The 23,098-nt window shown below is 41.6% G+C and overlaps 1 protein-coding gene across 5 annotated transcripts in view; it reads right to left on the reverse strand.

Moving 5' to 3' along the window:
- Positions 1–241: 241 nt before the first annotated feature.
- Positions 242–23,098, reverse strand: part of XIAP (X-linked inhibitor of apoptosis) — a 50,896-nt gene continuing 28,039 nt past the window's right edge. For all 5 annotated transcript variants that reach the window (XM_005307420.3, XM_042851080.2, XM_065556643.1 and 2 more), the window contains 6 exons: positions 21,461–22,374; positions 19,258–19,357; positions 15,575–15,653; positions 8,596–8,629; positions 6,897–7,100; positions 242–4,245 (listed from right to left, as the gene is read on the reverse strand). In XM_005307420.3, the coding sequence (XP_005307477.1) occupies positions 4,052–4,245; positions 6,897–7,100; positions 8,596–8,629; positions 15,575–15,653; positions 19,258–19,357; positions 21,461–22,343 (1,494 nt within the window). In that variant the 5' untranslated portion in view covers positions 22,344–22,374 and the 3' untranslated portion in view covers positions 242–4,051. The remainder of the gene's footprint in view (positions 4,246–6,896; positions 7,101–8,595; positions 8,630–15,574; positions 15,654–19,257; positions 19,358–21,460; positions 22,375–23,098) is intronic.

Below are 23,098 nucleotides of genomic sequence, written 5' to 3' on the forward strand. Positions count from 1 at the left end.
CAGAAAAAGTCTCATGAGCGTCAACAGGACTAGTATAAGTAAGGTAAGTAGGATCTAACTGTATATGGACAATGAATACTGTGTTTCTTATTTGCAGTGTTGTAACTGTGCTGGTCCCATGATAGGGAGACAAGATAGGTGAGGTAATATCTTTTATTCGACCAACGTCTGTTGGTGAAAGAGACAAGCTTTTGAGCTACAAAGAAGTCTTCTTCAGGTCAATTATAGTCTTCTTAGTCAATTTATATTTACCATGTTTATTAAAATTAATTAGCAACATCCTGTTATATTACATGTACAAAGCCAAGAAATTACAAATAGTGCCATTTTATGGCGCTCTTTGCATGTAAAATCAAAGACTAACACAATAAACAATTTAAATTCACTTAATCTATTTAAAATATTATAAAGTCAGACTAGAATCACAAAACAGTTCTGTGAATATTTTACACGATCACAACAAATTAAAAAAATAATCTGTTAAATTTCAGTCCATTGGACTATGTTTCACGAAAGTTTTAACAAAATGAGAAATCATATTCAGTATTAAGCATCACTAATCAATGTTCCACGTCAAATACATCATTCAGTCCAATCATTTTCACAAATTTGGAGATTACATTGTTCGAGATAGGCATCAGCTAAATCTTACTTAATCCAAAATTCAGATTTTTAAAATATGAAAAAAGGGGAGGAAAACAAGACTTAATATCAACTGAGCTCAAACAGATATCTTGAGAGCCAGAAAGGGAAACTGACTAGAAGCAAACACGAAATTGTATAAAATGATTTACTGTCAAATTGAGTGAAATACATAAAATAAAGCTGTATACATGGAGACATGCAAGTTTAAACTTCTTGATTATGAAAGCTGAAGGATCTGTAAATTGTTAAAGAAAAAGATAATTTTATGCTGATGCTATCCCATTATGCTCATGATAAAAATCTTAACCCTAACCACAAAAAATATATTTTTTTCTGTTTGATTTTTAGGATGAGGCAACACTGTTAGTGTTCTGAAAACAAAAAGTTTATGAAGTGTATTAGTGTCTGTTGATGTATACAGTGAATTTTTAAAAGAAAAAAAGAGGAACATATTTAAATATAGAATCTCTAAGACTGACAATCATGAAGTAAACAGGGAACATACAATCTTGGACAGATTTTCCACATTAAAAACAAAAGAAGAAATGGGCAAAGAGAAAAACGTAAAACAGGAACATCCAGCATTGACATTGATTTGATAAACTAAGACTTCTGCCTGAATTATGTCGCAACCTAAATTGCAAAAATAAGGGCATTATACCATTTTCAATTATACATAGTGCCTTTGTGAAACCAAAAGCAGAATATTAATATTATATATGTAAATAAATAGGGCCATTTCTAAATTTACAAGTAGGCACTATATTGGGCCTAATCCTGCAAGCACTTTTGCATGTGCATAATTTTACTTACACGAGGAGTCCCATTGAAGCGAAGCTTTGGAAGGGAAGGACTCAGCAATGAGGTCAATGGAACTACTCACATGAGTAAAGTTTTGTATGTGCATAAGAGTTTGCTGCATCATACCCATTGTCTTAAATTATACATGATATATCTTGTCCTCTTTTACCAGTTTATATACAAAAATTGGATTGTTAGAAGAATACATTTTTAAATAATTAAAATATATTTGACTTTGAAAGCAGAGAGACAACAGATCATCTGATTACATCCTGGGAAATACATCAAATCTTGAGTATGTACAAATGGGATGATACAAATTGGTTTGGAAATGAATGTTTTGATTATCTAGGAATTCCAAACAATGTCATACCTGAACTATAATTCTCTAACCAGAGTTTGTTACCTACAGGATCCTAAAACAAGCCAAATTCTCATCAAAGTACAACAGAAATGAACACATTTTAAGTACAAATGGCTTTAATGTCCTGAGGCACCTAGGGCCAGCAGGTTTCATTCTCCAGCTATCTGATCAGTTCTCCTACTGTTGGCAGTTCATCCAAAACTCTCCTGACTTGGGGAAAAACTCCAGATTAAATACAATAGTTTTTCAAACAAATGATTTTGTAAAACCCTGAAAAGCAAATTTATCTAGTAACTCCAATCAGGAAGAAAAGGAGTAATACTTTGAACATTTCTCTCTCTCCAAAAAAACCTATGCAAAGCCTATGCAGACTGGAAGCAGATGCTGAATCCTTATCTTCCAACACTTAAGTGGTAGCATACTACATTAGAGCATTTTAAATTACCACCCACAGCAGAGTGGGGAAGTCCTGCATAAGATAGTGTGTTCTCTTAGGAGATATGTTAAGAGCATTAATTGTAATTGCTCTTTATTTTTCACATTTGTAATTGCAATAAATCCCTCCCCAAAATGTGATCATGCAAGATGCTGAGAATCCTCAATTTATTCTGATAATAAATGTGAGTTATTTGATCTTGTAAGGTGCTGAGAGTTCTCATCGGACTCTGTGGCCAGGTCTATAGTTCTACTGGAAAACCTGGTAGAGAGAGAGCTCAAACAATGCCAAGAGAGTTATTACAGTATAATAGATCATCACAATACTGCTTTAGACCATGTCATTCGATACTATGTATAAGCAATGTTATTTAAAATCTCTCTTATACGCAAGTTGACTATGATTCTTCAAAGGGCAATGTAAATGGTTTAGAGTTTATATTCATTTTCAAGGAATTTCCTATGCGTCAATCTAGCAAAAAAGTTCTGGACGACAGTGCTTTCTTGCTATGCAGTGTTTATATTTATTTTGGCTTTTTGAAACAGGACCAAGCTTATCCCTGTTTGGGAGGGGGTTATAGAAAGGACAGGTTACAACTGTGAGCCTGCAAGATGGGGTGGGTTGGGGGATACTTTTGTGATAATTTAAGGATCCTTTTAGTTTTTGGGCTAGAAAAGATCAGCCTTAAGGAAGTCAGAGATGGAGAAATAAATGGACTTAGTGTAACAAACATTGCTGCTGGAATGGAACTATGATATGTAAATGACAAGAATATAATTAGTTGAAATGAAAGGTGGAAGTGAAATTAGTCAATTTTTAAAATACATACTGTACTGGACTAGGGAAGACTAATGTATGCTTGGAAGGGGAAACTTGTTTGAAAGAAGAGAAACATATGGATGATGTTTTTGTAATTTTTCTGTCGTGAATAATTTTTAAATAATTTGTACATTTTAGTGGTTTAGAAAAGGTCAGGAGATTTTAAAAGATGCCATTTTCCCTATAAGAAAAGTAATTTGTATAACTAATGTTTTACTGAGTTAGAAAGGGGCTTAACCCATTTAAGAGATTAGATGGGCACTAAAATAGTCAACATAAAAACAAAACTACATAAACTTTTAGCTATTTATTTCTCTCACTAAAATGTCACCATTCCTGAACCCACAAACATCTGCCTTCTTCATAGATGCAAACCCTTACTATTCTAGTTTTGAATAATATTAATCTTGCTAAAATTTGATTTAACAAAAATATGGCTGGATTTGTTTTGTCACCTCCATTTTATAGTTTATTACCCATACCCTTTCTGAAAACTTGGCAGAGGTAAAGAGTGAGATCAGATGACAAATTCCAATCAACATTGTTATTAGCAGCACAGCTTATAGTCAGATCATTCAGTTTGCCCATGCTATTGTATACGAGTGAATAATATACTTAATTTATGCACTTTACAACAAATTAGAAAGGTGTGCATACTCAGATATATATATAAAATAGGAGACTGTCATAGTGAAGAATTTCTAATCTGTCACTTCAATTAAAGTGAAGCGACAAACTGGAGAGGAATAAAGAGGTTGCAGTTAAATGTGAGAGCTATAAGCACAAGTTTAGCAGCTTCTGACTGTCAGTTCATGAGCTTTTAGGGCATTGACTAAAGCTTTGTTTTTATTATCTCAAAACTTTAGACGCTCAATAAATATATTTGTGTGCTACAGTGCTGAACATCCCAACTGTTTGTTATTGCATTACAGTGATTTTAAACAATGTAACAGCAAACATTTGCACAAACAGCACTGTACATACGACTAATACATAAATATTTTCTGTCTTTTTGTAATAACCATGCAACACACAGGGCATTTATCAACTGCTTCAGCACATTCTTTACAAGCAACCAGATGGCCACAGGGAATAAAAACAACTGAGATGTCTTTATCCATACAGATTTTACACATCTTTTCCTCCTGTAAACGTTTTAACTTCTCTTCAGTACTCAGATCTGAGGAAAAGGGAAACACACGGAACAAGTTAACATACTTAATAAAAGCAGCTAATCTCTCAAACTACCTTCCCCATGCATACCAAGAAAACCTAGTTTGTCAGGAATAAATCATCCCCTAAACAAGAAAAATCCGTGTTAGAAACCACAAACCCTGCAATCTGGACTTTCCTTCTCGTCATTCCACATGGTGGGAGAGAGATTATGCTCCCGACAGTGGAGCAAGCTGGGAGTTTAACCCTCTTTGTATACAGATCTAGAACTATCTGCAGAAGCTTTTCAACTGGGCTTCCCATTGGCAGCTGCCCCCAAACACTTGTCAGGGGATGGAAAGAGAAAGACACTCGTTACGTAGAGGGGGCCCATTAACATTGCTGACAGGATAAATTGCCATGAACTGTAGGTCATCATATCATAACACAAAAGAGCCATATTCCTAGCCATATTGTGTCCATTTGATAACCTCTTTGTCGCGGTGAACTGGCACAAACTCAGTGGATCAGAGCAAAGGAGATTCTCTGCATAGGGTGAATTTTCCATGACACAGGACTGGCATTTTGGTTTCTACACCACTCTGCTCCTGGCTGACGATTAGAGTCTATGGTTGTGATGCTGCTATTACCTGACTGATTCCCAGCTTCGGCCCTGGGCACCAGTCCTAAGTCAGAGCAGCCATCAGGCCTCCTTAAAGTCACCGTTGCTCTCCTTACTCCCAGATACCAAGCTAGCCTAAAATGTCTAAGTCTTTAAATGTAGGTGCGTATGTGTATGTATTCATGTATCAGACCTTACAATATGTGCCTAGAGTTGTAGAAAAATTATTATATTCTGTTGTGTTATTTGAGAAATATTATGTAAGACTACATTGTAATGCTATGCATAGGGACCAGAATGATGCTTCCAGATGTTGAAGTTACATACACATTACAAATCTGAATGCTTAACTTTCATTAACTTTTTTTGTTTGGTTTTTGCATTTAACATGCTTCATAAAGTATGTGTGGGTGCTGGGAATGGAGGGGTGTTGAAGTAGGTGGAGGTGGGAAGGAAATACTATTGAGATGGGGACAGAAAAGGGCAGTACCTAACTTCAGACTGTGGCAGAGAGAGGAAGTCCTGTGTGCCCTACCATTGCTCACACTGGAAGATTCAGCCATGAGATGATAAATTCTGAGCTGTGAACTCCAATTCACAAAAGGAGAGACAATACAGAGTTTTGAATAAAGCTAACAGATCACACTGACATCTCCCCAGCCCCCCCCCCAAAGTTAAATAGGAAAAAAGTTGTCATGTGTTGTGTAAAATATTTCCTAAGTAAAATTTTTTATTCAACTAAAGATAGGCAGAGAAAATTGTTTTTATTTGATTTTGTTATAGGCACCAAAGAGTGCCTATAACAAAAAGTTAAGAGTTAATTAAAAAAGTTGTACTGCCTCAAGGACTGACTATACATGCTATTGTAGTTCTGTATTATAAAATTATGCCCTACTTGAAAAAAATCTGCTTTTGTCTGGAATGCTGTCCCCATGCTTGGGAGAAGCTCCCCATAAATGTCTGCAAAACTAATGCATTATCCTTAATGCAAAATGCTCCTTAAAAAACTCTTTGTAGCCATCACAACAAAAAAGACCTGCCAGCATCTAGGCCACTCATGCACTAATAAAATAGCCTATCATCCTGACCACTATTGTTTCATTGTTTCCTCCATCTGCCTGAATCCATCTGTCGTCTCTTGTCTTATACTCAGATTGTAAGGTCTTTGGAACAGACCATATTTTTGTTCTCTGTGCCAGGTGCTGTACAAACAATGGGGTCTTGGGCCTTGACCAGGGTTCATAGGCTACAATACTTGTAAAGATATATTAATTAACATTTCAGAGTTTTATAACTGAAAGATTAGAGGAAACTAGAGGTTCTCTATTTTTTTGCCATTTATTTATACTGGACATTTGACAGCACTTTGTGTATACAGACGCCCCCGACTTACGCAATCGTTCCATTCCGGAAAGCCTTGCGTAACTCAAATTTTGCATAAGTCAGAAACGAATACCCGTAAGTTACGTAAAAATTTCCGCAACTCGAAAATCTTATTTCTGGCTTATGGAACTTTTTCCGTAAGTGCGAATTTGTATAAGTCAGGTCTTGCATAACCTGGGGAACATCTGTAGTCTATTTCATAGTTTCTCCTGTACAGTTTCCCCATCTACTGTGAGAAATACTCACCCCAGCAGAAGAGGGAGGGGATGAAGACTTGACACATTACCAAAAAAAAGTGGTGATAAAAGCACAAATATCGGCAAAGGAATTTGGGAGTAGGGATGGAATCTGAAACTACTTTTAATACATTTTTTGAAAGTGGTTAGATTTCAGGTAGACAGTGTCTCTAATACTATACATTATTGTAGCATCAGTGGTAGGCTGCTCTTTTCTAACAAAGCAGAATATTCTTAAATGCTGCTGGTTAAATAAAATGTAAATTTTTTTTTTGTTTGAAGTTGTTGTGTATAGGATTACCCTATTGAATTCTCTAAAAATGACACATTACATCTTTGTGTTATGCAAAGATGGCAACAGAAATATACCAATAAAATATTTAATACAATCTGTTATAATCTTTTGCATCTATGGCTTGTAATTATACAAAAATTCACCTTTCGGTAGTGAGCTCTCACTGGATACTTCTTCCTGTACGTTTTCTTTTTGAGCATGTATTATATCTGAAACTAGAACCTCAACAGATGTATAGTTTTCTCCATATGTCTGCAGTTTCTTCTCCATAATGTTCTTAATCTCAGACAAACTGAAACCCATACGGATGGCATCCTGTACCAACTGGTTTTGTAGGAGATCATCATCTTTAACAAACATTGAAGGGGAAAAAATCAGTTTAACCAAGAGCAAATTAGAAATAGTCAACAGTGTTCACTGTAATTTTTTAAAGAACTTTATAACACTTAACCAAAAGTTAAACAATTACATTTCTCTGACTGATGTTTTATATTTCACAGTGCAAGATCACCAAACAAGTAGGACGCCTCCCAGATTTGCTATATTCCCAACCCTTCCACTGGCCACCCTACTTATATTACAAAGACTCCTAGATTTTATCCATTCAGATCACTCACGGAAATTTTCACCATAACTTTTTACACAGACTGTTTCCTCACGTAGCAGTAATCATAGATCTTACCACACTTGGATCCAAATTATCTTTATAATTTACCTTAAATCCCTAAGTACAGGTAATGTTTGTTTAATATACTTTCTTTCAATTTATAAAAAATGTAACCCACCCATACCCAGGCTATAAGCAACTTGCTAATTTATTAAGGTTACAAAACCAAAATGCAGTACAATCAATAGTACTGTAATGTGTGCCTCCCTGTCTTATCAGATACACACATAACAGGAAATTATTTTTCTACCATTACTCCTCCCCTTTCCTTCCCAGTGGAATTCTTTGCATAGGTTTATTAGCAAGGCATCTGCTATTTCCACTCATTTTGACTACATGTAAGGGTTACTCAGTTCTTTTCCTTGGCAAAACTAGAGCTCTCTCATATGTGAATATACTTACAGACACTTATCCCCCAGAATATTTTATAAATGTAGGTTGTTGTGGAATCACTGCATAGCGATGGTAGATATCTTTTCCTACCAACTAAATATTTTTAAGTAGCTGTAAAATAATCCTGCTGCTATACTCATCACTATTTTCTCACCTTTTTGTCGTATGTTTATAAGCAAGAGTGCTGGAACCCCTCATACAGATATGAGACACAATTAGGTTCTTATTTAAGTATTTTTGTGACAACGTTTTCATTCAAGAAGAGACCCAAACAATTTCAGCATTCCCTGATATTCTTCCTATAGTCTTAACAACTCAGTAATTGTAAAGTGTACTTACTGGCCATAAAGATATAGAGGTGTAACTAGACATTAAAATTTACTTCTACTGTGGTCTACACCCTTTCACACACTCACACCCCGTATTTGGCCACTCGCAAAACACTAGTTTTTTCCCCCCTAATAAGGTTAGAATTTATTCACTGATTTTTTTTACCTTCAGATTAATGAAGTGATAAATTTACACTCTGGCTCCCAAATTACATTATCTGTTCAGCAGTTCATCCATGTGTTGTGGTTGTTATTTAATTGTTCGGAAGCAAGGTCGTAAAAAAAAAAGACCATAATTTAATGAGTTAGCTTCCTTTTTCTCTATAAAGCATAGCAGGGCCACCTTCAAAGTTAGCCATTTCTTTCATTCTCCCCACAAACATAAACCACAACAGAAGAACCTGGTGAGGAAGGCACACTAAGAACACATAAATGTAACTGTTTTACTGATACCTATAAGTAGCGATGTCTTCTCAGAAGATTCTATCTAGAACAGAAATATAAACGTAGATTAGGTCCCCTGCAACCAAAGAAAAATGTCTAAACAGTGGTAAGGAAAGGGTAAGAAAAAGGCTGTTGCTATTCATCAGGCTGACTGTGTGACCATGACTCAGATGAGATTCAATAGGAATCCCATCTTTTATTATTCATCTCCTTCAACAGGATTGGACGTACATAAATAAATACCTAGTTCTTATACAGCACTTTTCATCAACCAACCTCAGAGCAGTTTATAAAGGAGGTCACTATCATAATCCCCATTTTACACATGAAGAAACGGAGGCACAGAGAGAGGAAGTAATTTGCCTAAGTAGCCAGTGGTGACAGAACCAAACCATCCTGTCATAAATATGCACAAATCTCAAAGCATCCTGTAATAAGCCATATGTATATGATCACTTCAACATTCAGAAATGATCTTGAAAAAGGGGTCAACAGTGAGTTGGCAAAATTTGCAGATGTTACAAAAGTTACTCAAGATAGCTAAATCCAAAGCAGACTTCTAGGCATTACAAAGATCTCACAAAATTGTGCAACAAAATGGCATTTATCAGTGTTGATAAATGTGAAGTAATGCATATTGGAAAATATAATCCCAACTATACATACAGAACGATGGGATCTAAATTAGCTGTGACCACTCAAGAAAAAGATTGTGGAGTTATTGTGGCTAGTTCTCCGAAAACATCTGCTCAATATGCAGCGGCAGTCAAAAACGCGAACAGAATGTTAGGAACCATTAGGAAAGGGATAGCTAATAAGACAGTAAGTATCATAATGCCACTACATAAATCCATGGTATGACCACACTTTTGAACATTGTATGCAGTTCTTGTCACCCCGTCTCAAAAAAGATATATTAGAATTGGAAAAGGTACAGAGAAGGGCAAAAAAAAAAAATTAAAAAGATTAAGGATATAAAAAAAGAAAGGGACTATTCAGCTTGAAAAAGAGACAACCAAGGGGGGAATATGATAGAGGTCTTTCACACCACTCATGATTTGACAGACGTGCATAAGGAAGTGTTATTTACTCCTCCTCATAACACAAGAACTAGGGGTCACACAATAAAATTAATAGGCTGCAGGTTTAATACAAAGAAAAGAAAGTACTTCTTCACACAACAATCATCCTTGTAGAACCCATTGCCAGGTGATGTTGTGAAAACCAAAAGTATAACTGGATTTAAAAAAAAAAAAAAAAAAGATTAGAAAGTTCATGGAGAATAAGTCCATCCATGGCTATTAGCCAAGATGGTGAGGACTGGAACACCATGCTTTGGGTGTTTAGGTGTGTTTGCAGCAGCGCCCTGCCACAATCAAGGGGGATAGATTGGGGCTGGCTGAAAAGTCTTGTCTGCTGGCAATTGGCAACACCTGCTAGCTTGATAGGCGAGAGCTACAAAGGCTGGGAAGGAGCCAAAAGGAGGGAGGCAGGCAGAGAAGGAGATGGTTACTGACCCACCCTGCGGTAGGTGAGAAATCTGTAAGGACTGTATATAGTTGGACACTGGTGGTGGGAAAACACTTAGGCCTGGTCTACACTAGGCGTTTATGTCGAAGTTAGCGCCGTTACATCGAATTAACCCTGCACCCGTCCACACTGCGATGCTATTTAGTTCGACATAGAGGTCTCTTTAATTCGACTTCTGTACTCCTCCCCGACGAGGGGAGTAGCGCTAAATTCGACATGGCCATGTCGAATTAGGCTAGGTGTGGATGGAAATCGACGCTAATAGCTCCGGGAGCTATCCCACAGTGCACCACTCTGTTGACGCTCTGGACAGCAGTGCGAGCTCGGATGCTCTGACCAGCCACACAGGAAAAGCCCCGGGAAAATTTGAATTGGAATTCCTTTTCCTGTCTGGCCAGTTTGAATCTCATTTCCTGTCTGGACATCGTGGCGAGCACAGCAGCACTGGCAACGATGCAGAGCTCTCCAGCAGTGATGGCCGTGCAGTCTGGGAATAGAAAGAGAGCCCCAGCATGGACTGATCGTGAAGTCTTGGATCTCATCGCTGTGTGGGGCGATGAGTCCGTGCTTTCTGAGCTGCGATCCAAAAGAAGGAATGCAAAGATCTACGAGAAGATCTCTAAAGACATGGCAGAGAGAGGATACAGCCGGGATGCAACGCAGTGCCGCGTGAAAATCAAGGAGCTGAGACAAGGCTACCAGAAGACCAAAGAGGCAAACGGACGCTCCGGATCCCATCCCCAGACATCCCGTTTCTACGAGGCACTGCATTCCATCCTCGGTGCGGCCGCCACCACTACCCCACCAGTGACCGTGGACTCTGAGGATGGGATACTGTCCACGGCCGGTTCCTCGGACATGTTAGGGGACGGGGAAGATGAGGAAGGAGATGAGGAGGGCGAGGCAGTCGGCAGCTCTCACAACGCTGATTTCCCCGACAGCCAGGATCTCTTCATCACCCTTACAGAGATCCCCTACGAAGCGTCCCGAGCCGTTACCCCGGACACAGAATCTGGTGAAGGATCAGCCAGTAAGTGTTGTAAACATCTAAACATTTATTTTAAACAAAACAGGAATATTAACAATTAAAAGAATGGGTTGTTCATGATTAGTGTGCCCTAGGCGCTTAACGGTTTAGTAAGGGGCAGTGCAAGTTTTGAAAAGAAATCTAGCAATGTCCGGTTTTCAGTGATTGTCCTGCACAAGCCGCTCTACTGTTTATTCCCTGCTACTGCAGCTACAGTAAAATGCGGTCTATGTGTCCGGGGATAGAGCAGTAATCCTCCTGGGACATCTCGATGAAGCTCTCCTGGAGGTAACTTGAAAGCCGTTGCATGAGGTTCTTGGGGAGAGCGGCCTTATTGGGTCCTCCGAAGTACGACACGTTGCCGCGCCACGAGATTATCAAGTACTCCGGGATCATTGCTCTGCACAGCAGGGCGGCATACGGCCCTGGTCTTTGGAGGCTTTCCCGGAGCATTCTCTCTTTGTCGCTCTCGGAGATCCTCATCAGGGTGATGTCGGCCATGGTGACCTGCTTTTAATTAGGTAGGGGAATGTTAGTGTTGGGACTGCTTTCCCATTCCTTTACAGAACTGTAACCGCTGGTTTGCAGCCACGCGGTGGAGGCGGGAGAGGGGCAGCCGAAAGGGATCGTTCCCGGGGACAGCCGCGAGGGGGTGGGACAGGGGCAGAGTTCCCGCTTGCCGGATTGCTGGCAGCAGGGACTGACATTGATTTAAATGTGAAATGAGGCCAGTGGTAATATAAAAGTTTTAAACTGCCACAAGTGTACGGCTTACCATGTCTGCCTGCAACAGAAATTCCGTTGTGCTGCCTCGCTTCTCAAATGTGCTGTTCAAGACCCCAGGCACTGAATGCGAAGGCCGAGAATTCGACCTTGTGCTGAGTGCGCATGTGAAAGGTTCTGTGCATGGTCTTGTTCACAGAGAAAGACTATGTTCTTTGTTCACAACTACATTTATCTTTCTTAGGAATTCACTCCCTTTTTCCCATTTCCACAGCCCCGTCTGCGACTGTCTCACAACCTAGCCTGGAATCACACTCCCAGAGGCTAGCACGGATTAGGCGTAGGAAGAAGAGGACACGGGAGGACATGTTCTCTGAGCTTATGGCCTGTTCCCAAGCCCAGGCAGCACAGCAGACCCAGTGGCGGGAGAACTTGACCCAAATGCACCAAGCCAACATGGATCGGGAGGAGAGGTGGCGGCAGGAAGACCAGCAGGCGACTCAAACGCTGCTTGGACTACTGAGGGAGCAAACGGACACACTCCGGCGCCTTGTGGATGTTCTGCAGGAACGGAGGCAGGAGGACAGAGCCCCGCTGCAGTCCATCTGTAACCGCCATCCCCCGCCACCAAGTCCCATACCCACCTCACCCAAAGTGCAAAGAAGGAGAGGCGGCAGAGTCCCTGCTAAGTCTCACTCCACCCCTGCAGAGAGCTCTAGTAGCAGAAGGCTCTCATTTCCCAAAATTTGAAAAGTTCTTTCCTTCCCGCCTGACAGAAGCCCACGTCCAAGTTTCACCTCCCAATGCCATGTGTAGTTGATAATAAAAAATTCGTTTCTGTTAACTACTGTTTCAATCATGTTCTTTTGGAGGAGGAGGGGAAAGGGGGTTGGTAATTGGACAGGACAGTCTCCTTTGGCAGGGTACATAGTCGGGGGCAGGCACAGCAGCAGGGCACATACACAGTGCAGTGATGCAGTGACTAGTTACCCCGGTTAGTCTGGGAGGTTGTTTTCATGTTATGTTGGGGGGGGGTTGCTCTGTGACTTTGTGGCGGGGGAGGGCAGTTACAGATCTTGAGCGCCGGTCCTTAGGCAGGATCACAGAGCCACACAGCAGGGGATCTGTAACCGTCCTCCCCCTGCCACAAAGTCAAATAGACCCCCCATACACACAGTCCCGATCAGGAGGGGTGACAGGCTCCGTTGAAACAAGCATCCCACCGCAGCGGAGCCTGTCAATCCTTGAGTTTAGAAGCTGCATTCGCGTCACAACACTACACCCGCTCCGCACCACAGTCTGCGTCCCAGTTTTAAAACATTCCCGCGAAAACAGTATTAAAGAAAACGGTGTGCTTTAACAAAGTAGAACTATTTTTATTTCGACATGTGTGTTGGAGGGGGGGTGAAGGGGGTATGTAACTGGATAGGATAGTCAACATTACCTGGGTAAAGAAACGGGGGCAGGTTTAGCTTCTCAGTACACAAACTATAAAGTCACAGGTTACCCTGCTCACTCAGGAACTTTGCTTTCAAAGCCTCCCGGATGCACAGCGCTTCCCGCTGGTCTCTTCTAATCGCCCGGCTGTCTGGCTGTGAGTAATCACCAGCCAGGCTATTTTCCTCAACCTCCCACCCCGCCATAAAGGTCTCCCCCTTGCTCTCACAGAGATTGTGGAGCACACAGCAAGCTGCTATAACAATGGGGATATTGGTTTCGCTGAGATCACAGCGAGTCAGTAAGCTTCTCCATCTCCCCTTGAGACGGCCAAAAGCACACTCCACCACCATTCTGCACTTGCTCAGCCGGTAGTTGAAGAGTTCTTTTTCAGTGTCCAGGGCGCCAGTATAGGGCTTCATGAGCCAGGGCATTAGCGGGTAGGCTGGGTCCCCGAGGATGACTATAGGCATCTCCACATCCCCAACAGTTATTTTGTGGTCCGGGAAGTAAATACCTTGTTGCAGCCGTCTAAACAGACCAGAGTTCCTGAAAACACGAGCGTCATGAACCTTGCCTGGCCATCCCACGTAGATGTTGGTAAAACGTCCCCTGTGGTCCACCAGTGCTTGCAGCACCATGGAAAAGTAGCCCTTTCGGTTAATGTACTGGGTGGCCTGGTGGTCCGGTGCCAGGATAGGGATGTGAGTTCCATCTATGGCCCCACCGCAGTTTGGGAATCCCATCGCTGCGAAACCATCTATGATCGCCTCCACGTTTCCCAGGGTCACTACCTTTGGCAGCAGTACATCAACGATTGCCTTCGCTACTTGCATCACAACAACCCCCACGGTAGATTTGCCCACCCCAAACTGGTTCGCGACTGACCGGTAGCTGTCTGGCGTTGCAAGCTTCCAGAGGGCTATGGCCACTCGCTTCTGTACACTCAGTGCAGCTCGCAACCGGGTGTCACTGCGCTTCAGGGCAGGGGACAGCAACTCACAAAGTTCCAGGAAAGTTCCCTTCCGCATGCGAAAGTTTCGCAGCCACTGGGATTCATCCCAGACCTGCAGCACTATGCGGTCCCACCACTCAGTGCTTGTCTCCCGTGCCCAGAATCGCCGTTCCACGGCATCAACATGACCCATTGCCACTGTGATGTCCTCGGCGCTGGGTCGCCTGCTTTCTGACAGGTCTGTGCTACTCTCAGACTTCAGGACATCACCGCGGTGCCGTAGCCTCCTCGCCTGACTTTTCTGCATCTGCCTCAGGGAAACCTTTATGATAAGCTGCGAGACGTTGAGAGCGGCCACAACTGCAGCGATGGTCGCAGCGGGCTCCATGCTCGGAGTACAGTGGCGTCCGCGCTGTCAATGACTGGAAAAGCGCGCGAACTGTTTTCCCGCCGGCGCTTTCAGGGAGGGAGGGCGGGAGTGATGGACGGATGACGACAGTTTCCCAAAAGCACCCTCGACTCATTTTGTTACCCAGAAGGCATTGCCGGCTACACCCAGAATTCCAATGGGCAGAGGGGACTGCGGGAACTGTGGGATAGCTGACCACAGTGCACCGCTTCGAATGTCGACGCTTTCTCCGTTAGTGTGGACGCACAAAGTCGAATTACTGTCCTTAGTGTGGACACACACGTTCGACTTTGCAATATCGATTACAAAAATTCGATGCAAGTAAAATCGAACTACTCTCGTAGTGTAGACAAGGCCTTATAGAATAAAGGACATAAAGCATAAAGCTGACGTCTCCCTGGACATCCCTGCGGCCCGGGCCGCTTCCCGCAGCTCCGGGTCACAGGCTTTTTGCAGCCAGGGAAGGTTCCCAGAGGTGGGTCTGACATGGCTCCGGGAGCAGCCTCTGCAGGGGAAAAAAGTCCTGTCCCTTCCCAACTTGGGCAAGGCCTAGCAGCGGGAGCTTGGCACATGGTAGGAAGCCCCGGCTGGGGCGCCCCCAGCCCTGCCCCTTTCCTACAATAGCCAGATTTCACGGGGAGAGATCAGATTTCACAGTCTATGATGCATTTTTCACAGCCATGAATTTGGAACTGCCCTAATCATATTGCTACACTGTAACTGAATCCCCTCCACTTCCTGTTGATCAAAACAGTGTAAAAAACTATATACAATCACTAGATATATTTTGTATTTACATGATAAATTGATTTCACAAAAAATTTGAAGTTATACAATGTTATCTGTAATTAAAAGTTATTTCTCTAGGGAAACCAAAATAGTAAATGGTGAAAAAAAGACAACTTACTGTGGAATCCCTCGATAAAGGCGTTAACTGAACACTGTTTACAAATTCTTGTCCCTTCTCTTGTAGCAGATATTTGCATCTATAGTCAAAAAAGATTTTAATTACAAAAAGCATTGTACACATGGGAAAATAAACAAAGCTGAATACACAATTTTCAAAACAATTTGGGTAATTCTGCATTTCAAAGAATATTTCTGCTCTTGAAGTTTTCTCTGAAAATGTAACTGAAATCATAGAGGTCATTTAAACATTTTAAAAACGTTCTGATAGTGAAAGGAAGTGAGCTTCATCAACAATGCTTATTTGTCACGGACTCAACAATTGGAATCACAAAACTTTACATTCACTGATCATGGCAGCCACAACCACTGGTTTATAAAAGAAAAACAAAACTTTGCAAACAAAGAAATACAATATAAAACTTTTAAATATCAACTCTTAACTTCTTTGTAAGCAATGAACCACAGTCATGGATAAACAGACAATTTTCCTTAGCTGTTCCATCCCTCTTTTCAATATCTTCTATGCCACTCCAAGCACTTGGAAAAGACTCTCGGGGCCGATGATAGCCTGAAGTAGAGTACCCTGTACTGGTGGTGGTCTTAACCCAGAGTGAATCTGAGGAATAGTCTGAGAGTCGGTAGGATTGAGATATGAAAATAGGCGTCCTAAAGGTCGAGGGCCAAAAAACAGTCTCCCTGTTCCAACGCTGGAATGATCATTGCGAGATTGACCACCTTGAATTTCTGAGCTTTGACAAACATGTTGAGAGCTGAGGTCTAGTATGGGTCTCCAACCTCCCTTCCTCTTGGGTATTAGAAAACAGCAAGAGTAGAACCTTTGCCTCGTAGATGTTGAGGTACTGGTTCTATGGCTCCTAACCAGAGGAAACGATCTACCTCTTGTCATAGTAAACTCTCATGAGAAGGGTCCCTGAAGAAGGATGGAGAAGGGTGTTGTGGAGGGGGCAGGGAAGTAAAATGAATAGAGTACCCATTACAATGTTATATACGCCCAGGTGCTGGGGAATGCTGCCAGCTGGTAGCCATATGGATAGATAGCGTTGGTCAGCTGTAGCGGTTGGTGGGAGAGGTCTATTGACGCCTCAACCAACACGTCAAAATTGATACTTGGACATGAACGGCTTGGATGAGGAAGATTGCGGCCCAGATGGTTTATGCCTCGAAAATTTCTTTTTTTCTCTGTGGCTCGCAGTAGAGCCGGATATTGTTATGTGAGTGGTTTGTGCTAGGGTGGTGGACTGAATTTTCTCTTTTGTCCTGGCATGTAGATGCCCAGCAAATGGAGAGTGGCCCTAGAATCCTTCAGGGTGTGAAGAGAGGCAAGTCTTCTCCGTGAAGAACTTTCAAAGGGAAGGTCATCAATGTTTGACTGTATCTCCTTCAGGAAGCCCGACAGATGGAGCCATGACACATGTCGCATCACCACAGCCATGGATATGGACCTTGCCACTGAGTTGGATGTGTCAAGGGCAGATTGTAGTGTTGTCTTGGCCACTAACTTTCCCCCTTTCCATCTCCTTAAAATGGTTGTGGTGTGACTCAGGCAGCTGCTCAATAAAAATCGCTCAGTTCCAAATTGGTTACGTAGTCTTATTTCGCCATCAGAGCTTGGTAATTAGCTAGTCAAAATCAAAGCATAGCTGAGGAGAATGCCTTCCTCCCAAAAAAGTCTAAAATACTTCCAGTTCTTATCGCTGAGAGTGGACAGCCACGGGAATTAATAAGGTGGGAGAAGGGTAATTCAGTCTCCCAGATGGTGTGGGTGGTCTGGCTTGTTGACCACCCTGCTAAATCTAATTGTGCATGGATTAACTCCAAGAGGTAACCCTGTGTACTTAGTAGGCTGATACTGCTGATGAATGCAACATGTCCAGATCATTTTGAAGAAATTTCAGTATATCAACATTAAGCTCATGGGTCATCTGTCAAAAGAGTGAGAAAACGTTCCCCCAAATCCTAGCATCCTAACTGGATCTGGACTACCTGCAAGAGCATGTTGTAGTTGTGATCTTTCCCAAAACACATTTCTTCTACAGACCTGCATTTTCAAAGTTTGTAAAAAATTAAATACAAATCAAGTCCTGCGTTGACAGATCACTTGTTGTTAGAAGGTGGATCAGCTCTTCTGTTGATATCTGTCAGTTCTGGGTACCAGGGAAATGTTGGTCAATTCTAGGCACAAATGATGAACAATCTGGCTATTGTTTATAGCCCTGTGATGAGGCCTCCGCCCCATACTGGCGTGTAAATTGTTAATGGAGCCCTAGGGAGGCTGCACAGAAAGCAAGGGGCTGCAAGGAGCAGCCAAATAGGGCCTGGCACGCCCAAATAAGAAGAGCTGCAGGGAAGAGCAGCAGCATCGCACAAGTGGCAGGACCGAAACTAGACAAGGTAACATCTGGATCCCTCTTATCTTTTTTTTTTTTTTAAATCACCCAAACCTTTAATTCCCTAGGAGAAGGCTGAGGAGGAACCCATTGAAGGAGTCCGCTTGGAGTGTGAAATTCTGGTGGCATGAGCATATTTCCTAGAATGTATGAATGACACAGCCATGCCGTATTACTGCGAGGTTTGGAGTGTTGGTACCTGGGACTGAGGCTCTGGCTACACTAGCACTTTTGTTGGCAAAACTTTTGTCGGTCAGGGGTGTGAAAAAACACACCCGACTGATATAAATGTCACCTACAAAAGCACCAGTGTAGACAGCGCTATGTCGGCAGGAGACACTCTCCTGCTGACATAGCTACCGCTGCTCATTGAGGGTGGTTTAATTATGCTGGCGGCATACAACAGTTACATGAGAGACCTTACAGCAGCGCAGCTGCAGCGGTACAGCTCCACCACTGTAAGGCCCATAGCATAGACATAGCCGGAGAGACCACAATCTGTTAGTGTTTCACATGCTGCTACAGAAGCTAAAAATCCTCCTACAGCTGCTCTGTTCTGTCTGTTCAGGCCTATACCGCTTTCTCGTTTGGTCAGGCGTCTCTCCTCAGCCAGAATGCTCATAATGGAGATAAAAACAAGTGAACTCTGGAAGCCAGCAAATGGGGGATCACATCAACGTCTCAATGAACATTGGTCTATTTGCCATCAGGGAAAAATTATATCCAAGCACATGGACAGGGACGACTGGAGAGAGAAATATATTTTATATTCTTCAAGACATCTTAAGAGGGCTTCATTTTCAGAAAGAAAAAATAATGTGCTGTTTGAAAAAAATAGGTCCCTTTAAGGTGTCATGTTGCCCACCAAAAAATTGGAACACCCAAAATCTCTACTCACTTTTGAAAAGCCTTTAGGCCTTTATTTTTAAGTGTAATTGTACTGCATAAACAGCAGTTTCTGTCTTCTCTTGAGACTTCTACATAGCTCACTCTCAATAGAATATCACGGCTGCACATAATACTTATAACATAAGCAAAGACTCTTCTCTACAAGAATATGCTGCAAGTGGAGTGGGAGCAAATGGGCCTCACTACTAGGTGATGGTCAGAAGGGCATCTCAACCATTTCAAATTATTTGGATAAGCATCCAAACCACTGAATGCTTAGCCAAACTGAGCCTTTTGAGGTCATGTTGATACATTCTCCCTTTGTTGCAGATGCAACATACTGTAAATGGAAGTGTGCGCAACAATACAGTAAAGAGTACCTTACCCTGGAAACCATTTAGCATGTTGCTCCCAAGGGTCTTCATTCTGCTGCCACTCTTGCAGTCCTCCACCACAGTGAAAGCACAAAACATGATCACCATTACCTAAGGGGACAAATAAGTGTGATGTTGTATACTTGTCAAATAAAAGGCTGAATATGCAAATATTTGTTCTTACCACTGAGAAAAAAAGCTTCAGCAAGTCTTGTTACTGATAAAAGCACCAACAATGTGTCAATTTAATAATGAGCATCTAAGAATAAAAAGGATTATTTTAAACTAGATGTCAATGTAATTTGTGATAACATATGGTAAGAAAAATGAAGTAGCTTCTTGGACTATTTCCACTTTAATAAAAAATTACAAAACCAAGCTTACACAAATGCTGCTTTACTCAATTTTATTTGGCATTGGAAGCATTTCTGATCTCTATATTTGCTTACAAGTCTAGTAACTTCTTGTGTGTTCAACTGTTAGGTAGACCATAAAAACCACTACCACAAAGTTTCTAAGGCAAAAGCATTTGACACAATTTCTTCTATGTTTTTGATCAGTCTTCTCTGTATTAAGTCTCAGTTCCCCTTAAACAAGAATGGAATTAATTAACAGAAACCTAATTCACAAGGACATTTACTTATTTGCCTTTTTGGTCATTGGTTTCACCAGTCAAGCCTAATGGGCTCTGAACAGCAGTGACAGAGACTAAGAGGATGTGGAAGGAAATTGAATTGTCTGAGCTCTAGCAGCACAGTTCACATTACAATCAATGACTACATCAGAAGCTGCTTACATATTAAGTGCATTGCAATGAGAGGAGATATGGATAGATTTCTCCCACTGAAATTAAGCCCTTCTCAGCCAATAGGAAGGACAAAGCTCTTGGAATTTACTCTAACAGTTAACCAGCTGGTTGGATAAGCTACCTATTTTGCATGTCTTCCCAATACAGATCCCATTTGGCTGTTGAGCAGCTAGATTTTTTTGGGATCCCACAGATGATATAAATAAGATGTTACCACTAGTTATGAATGTATTCATTTTGTGCAAGAATGTACAAGAAAATACCAAAAGTTTTATTCAGAGGCCAGAGGGGATGGGAAGGAAGCAAGAGAAAACAAAATTAGAAAGTCAGTGCTCTAAGAGCACAAAAAGGAGAATCAAATATGGTGAGAAAGCTAGAAATTATCCTCGGTAATCCCTTTTCTTCCTGAACTAACAGTAGTACTACTTTGCATTTACCTTCCATCCAAGGATTTCAAAGTGATTTTCCATTAATTAATTAAGCCTAGGGTGACCAGATGTCCCGATTTTAGACGGACAGTCCCAATTTTTGGGTCTCTCTCTTATATAGGCTCCTATTACCCCCAACCCCCGTCCCGATTTTTCACATTTGCTGTCTGGTCACCTAATTAAGCATAATATGTAATTAGTCCCATTATACAGATGGGTAAAATGATGCAGAGAGGTTAAGCAGCTTGACCAAGTCACACTAAGTTTTTAAGACTGGAAGCTTTTGGGGGCATGGACCACATATTCCATGAGTCTGTACAGCAGCTAGCACAACGGACCCTTGATCCTGACTCGAGCCTCTGGGTGCTACCACAATTTCAACTCACACACAAATAAAAAGTAATGGCAGAGCTAGGAATAGAACCCAGACTTCCTGGCTCCTAGCACTGTGTATGAACCACAAGACCACAATTCCTCTTTTTAGGACAGGTCAGGATAGCTGCGGGGCAGTGTTCCATTCTTTCTAATATGATAAGAACTTTTTAATGATACCAATCATTGTCTAAGAGCCAAAATCTGAACTGGCATACATCCTAAAATGGGCTTAAAAGACAAAGGTCACTACTTAAGATATTCCCTTTATTGAACGTTCTGCTACTAGAAAGGAGAATGATGTGACATTTCAGATTATGTGATCATTCATAAAGAATGCTTGACATTTTGCATGCCATCTTATAATAATAATAAACCAGGAGAACATACTGTATTAGCTAGTCTTAACAACTAATTTGAGTCAAGTGAACGTAGAATTAAAAAGCATTTGAAGACTCAGATGTTGAACTAACGTAAAGCCTTAAATAAAAGATTTGTTTTGGCAAGTCATTCAGTGTTAAATTAATAGAGATTCTGTTCAAAATCGCATCATGCACAAATTCTGCTGCAACAAAAAGACAGACGTGAAAGCCTCATCTAGCTTACCTATACTATAGAACCCAGCTTCAGCAAGTTGCTCTTTAACAACTGAGTATCTCCAAGTCACAAATGTCTTGATCCGTGCTTCATATTCTGCCATAGATGGATTTCTTGGGTGATCTGCATTGTTTAAGCCACTCCTGCAAACCTCAGCAAAATTAGATTCATTTGGGACATTTCCAACATTTCCAATATCATGGCCCAGGACAAAAAAGCACCTAGGAAAATGCCTCTTATGTTCTGACCAAGCTCGATCAAAAGGTTCCCAGTTTTTCAGCTTTCCACCACAACAAAAGCACTCCACTTGATCATCAACACCTGAGTAATACAGCCCAGCACTGGCTAACTCCTTCGGTGTTAATGGAGCATAGGCTGGCCAGTTGTGAAAAGATTTTAACCTAGCTTCTTCACTGCACATAGCAGGGTTCCTGGGGTACATACTATCTGACATGTCCACAACCTGCCCAGTTCTCAAAAGGTAATCTGGACTGAGATCAGATGATCTGTCAGAAGAGCACTGGAGTGTTGAATTTCCGGAACAATTTTCAACTCTGCATTGACAGTTTTGGAGAACAGGATGCATATCTTTTTTTAAAAAATTAAATCGAGCAATAAATTTGCATTTTGGGGACATTTTTCTATGTCTTCCAACTGCTGAGTCTCCATGCTCCCACCCTTCAATAGTTGCATGACAGCTGAAGCACTTCACTTTGTCTCCCTCTCCTGTATAAAAGAAGCCAGCTCGTGCTAGTGTTGATGCTGAAATAGGACAACAATTTGGAAAGTTGGCAAAAGTCCTCAGTCTGGAGTACTCTTCAGCCATCTCTTGGTCATGGTCACAATCTGGAGTGGCACAAGCTTCAGAGTTATCTGGACTGTTACACGTCATCTCTTCTTCAAGAGTGGAGCTCTCAGATTTCCTAAAAAACAAATGTTTTGTAATTTCAGACAAAGCAAAAAAACAACAGATCAAACATACTCCTTATGCAACCCCTATTCGAACTGTGGGAATTAGTAGGATCAAAAGATTCATCCTATTAATTACGTAGTAAGGAAGAAAGACTTCTTTTTCTTTCTTTGTTAATAACATTTTCAAGCACAGGAACATTCCAAAAGAAAGTATATGAAGAAAGAGAAGGACTATTATCGTATACGAAGTTTTCTAGTAACACATGTTACGGATATCTCTTAATTGTCATCTGAACAAACAGTAAAAAGTTAACTGGAAAGCACATGTGAATAAAAAAAAGTGTATAGACTAAGAAGAAGATTATTTTTATTAATAAGGTAGGGTTACCATATTTCCACAATCAAAAAAGAGGACACTAGAGAGAGGGGGGGGGGAGGCAAGCCCGCTCTAGCCCTACTCCCATCCACTCCCTCCCACTTCCCACCCCCTGACTGCCCCCCTCAGAACCCTCAACCCCCCCTCCTTGTCCCCCGATTGCCCCCTCCTAGGACCCCTGCCACTAACTGCCCCCTAGGACCCCACCCCCTATATCAGCCTCCCTGCTTCTTGTCCCCTGACTGCCCCCTCCTGAGAACCCCCCCACCCTAACTGCCCCCCCCAGGACCCTACCTGTCCCCTGACTGCCCTGACCCTTATCCACACCCCCACCCCATATTCACACCCCTACCCCCAGA

This window comes from Chrysemys picta, chromosome 9, assembly GCF_011386835.1.
Source record: "Chrysemys picta bellii isolate R12L10 chromosome 9, ASM1138683v2, whole genome shotgun sequence".
In the NCBI taxonomy this organism is placed as follows: Eukaryota; Metazoa; Chordata; order Testudines; family Emydidae; genus Chrysemys; species Chrysemys picta.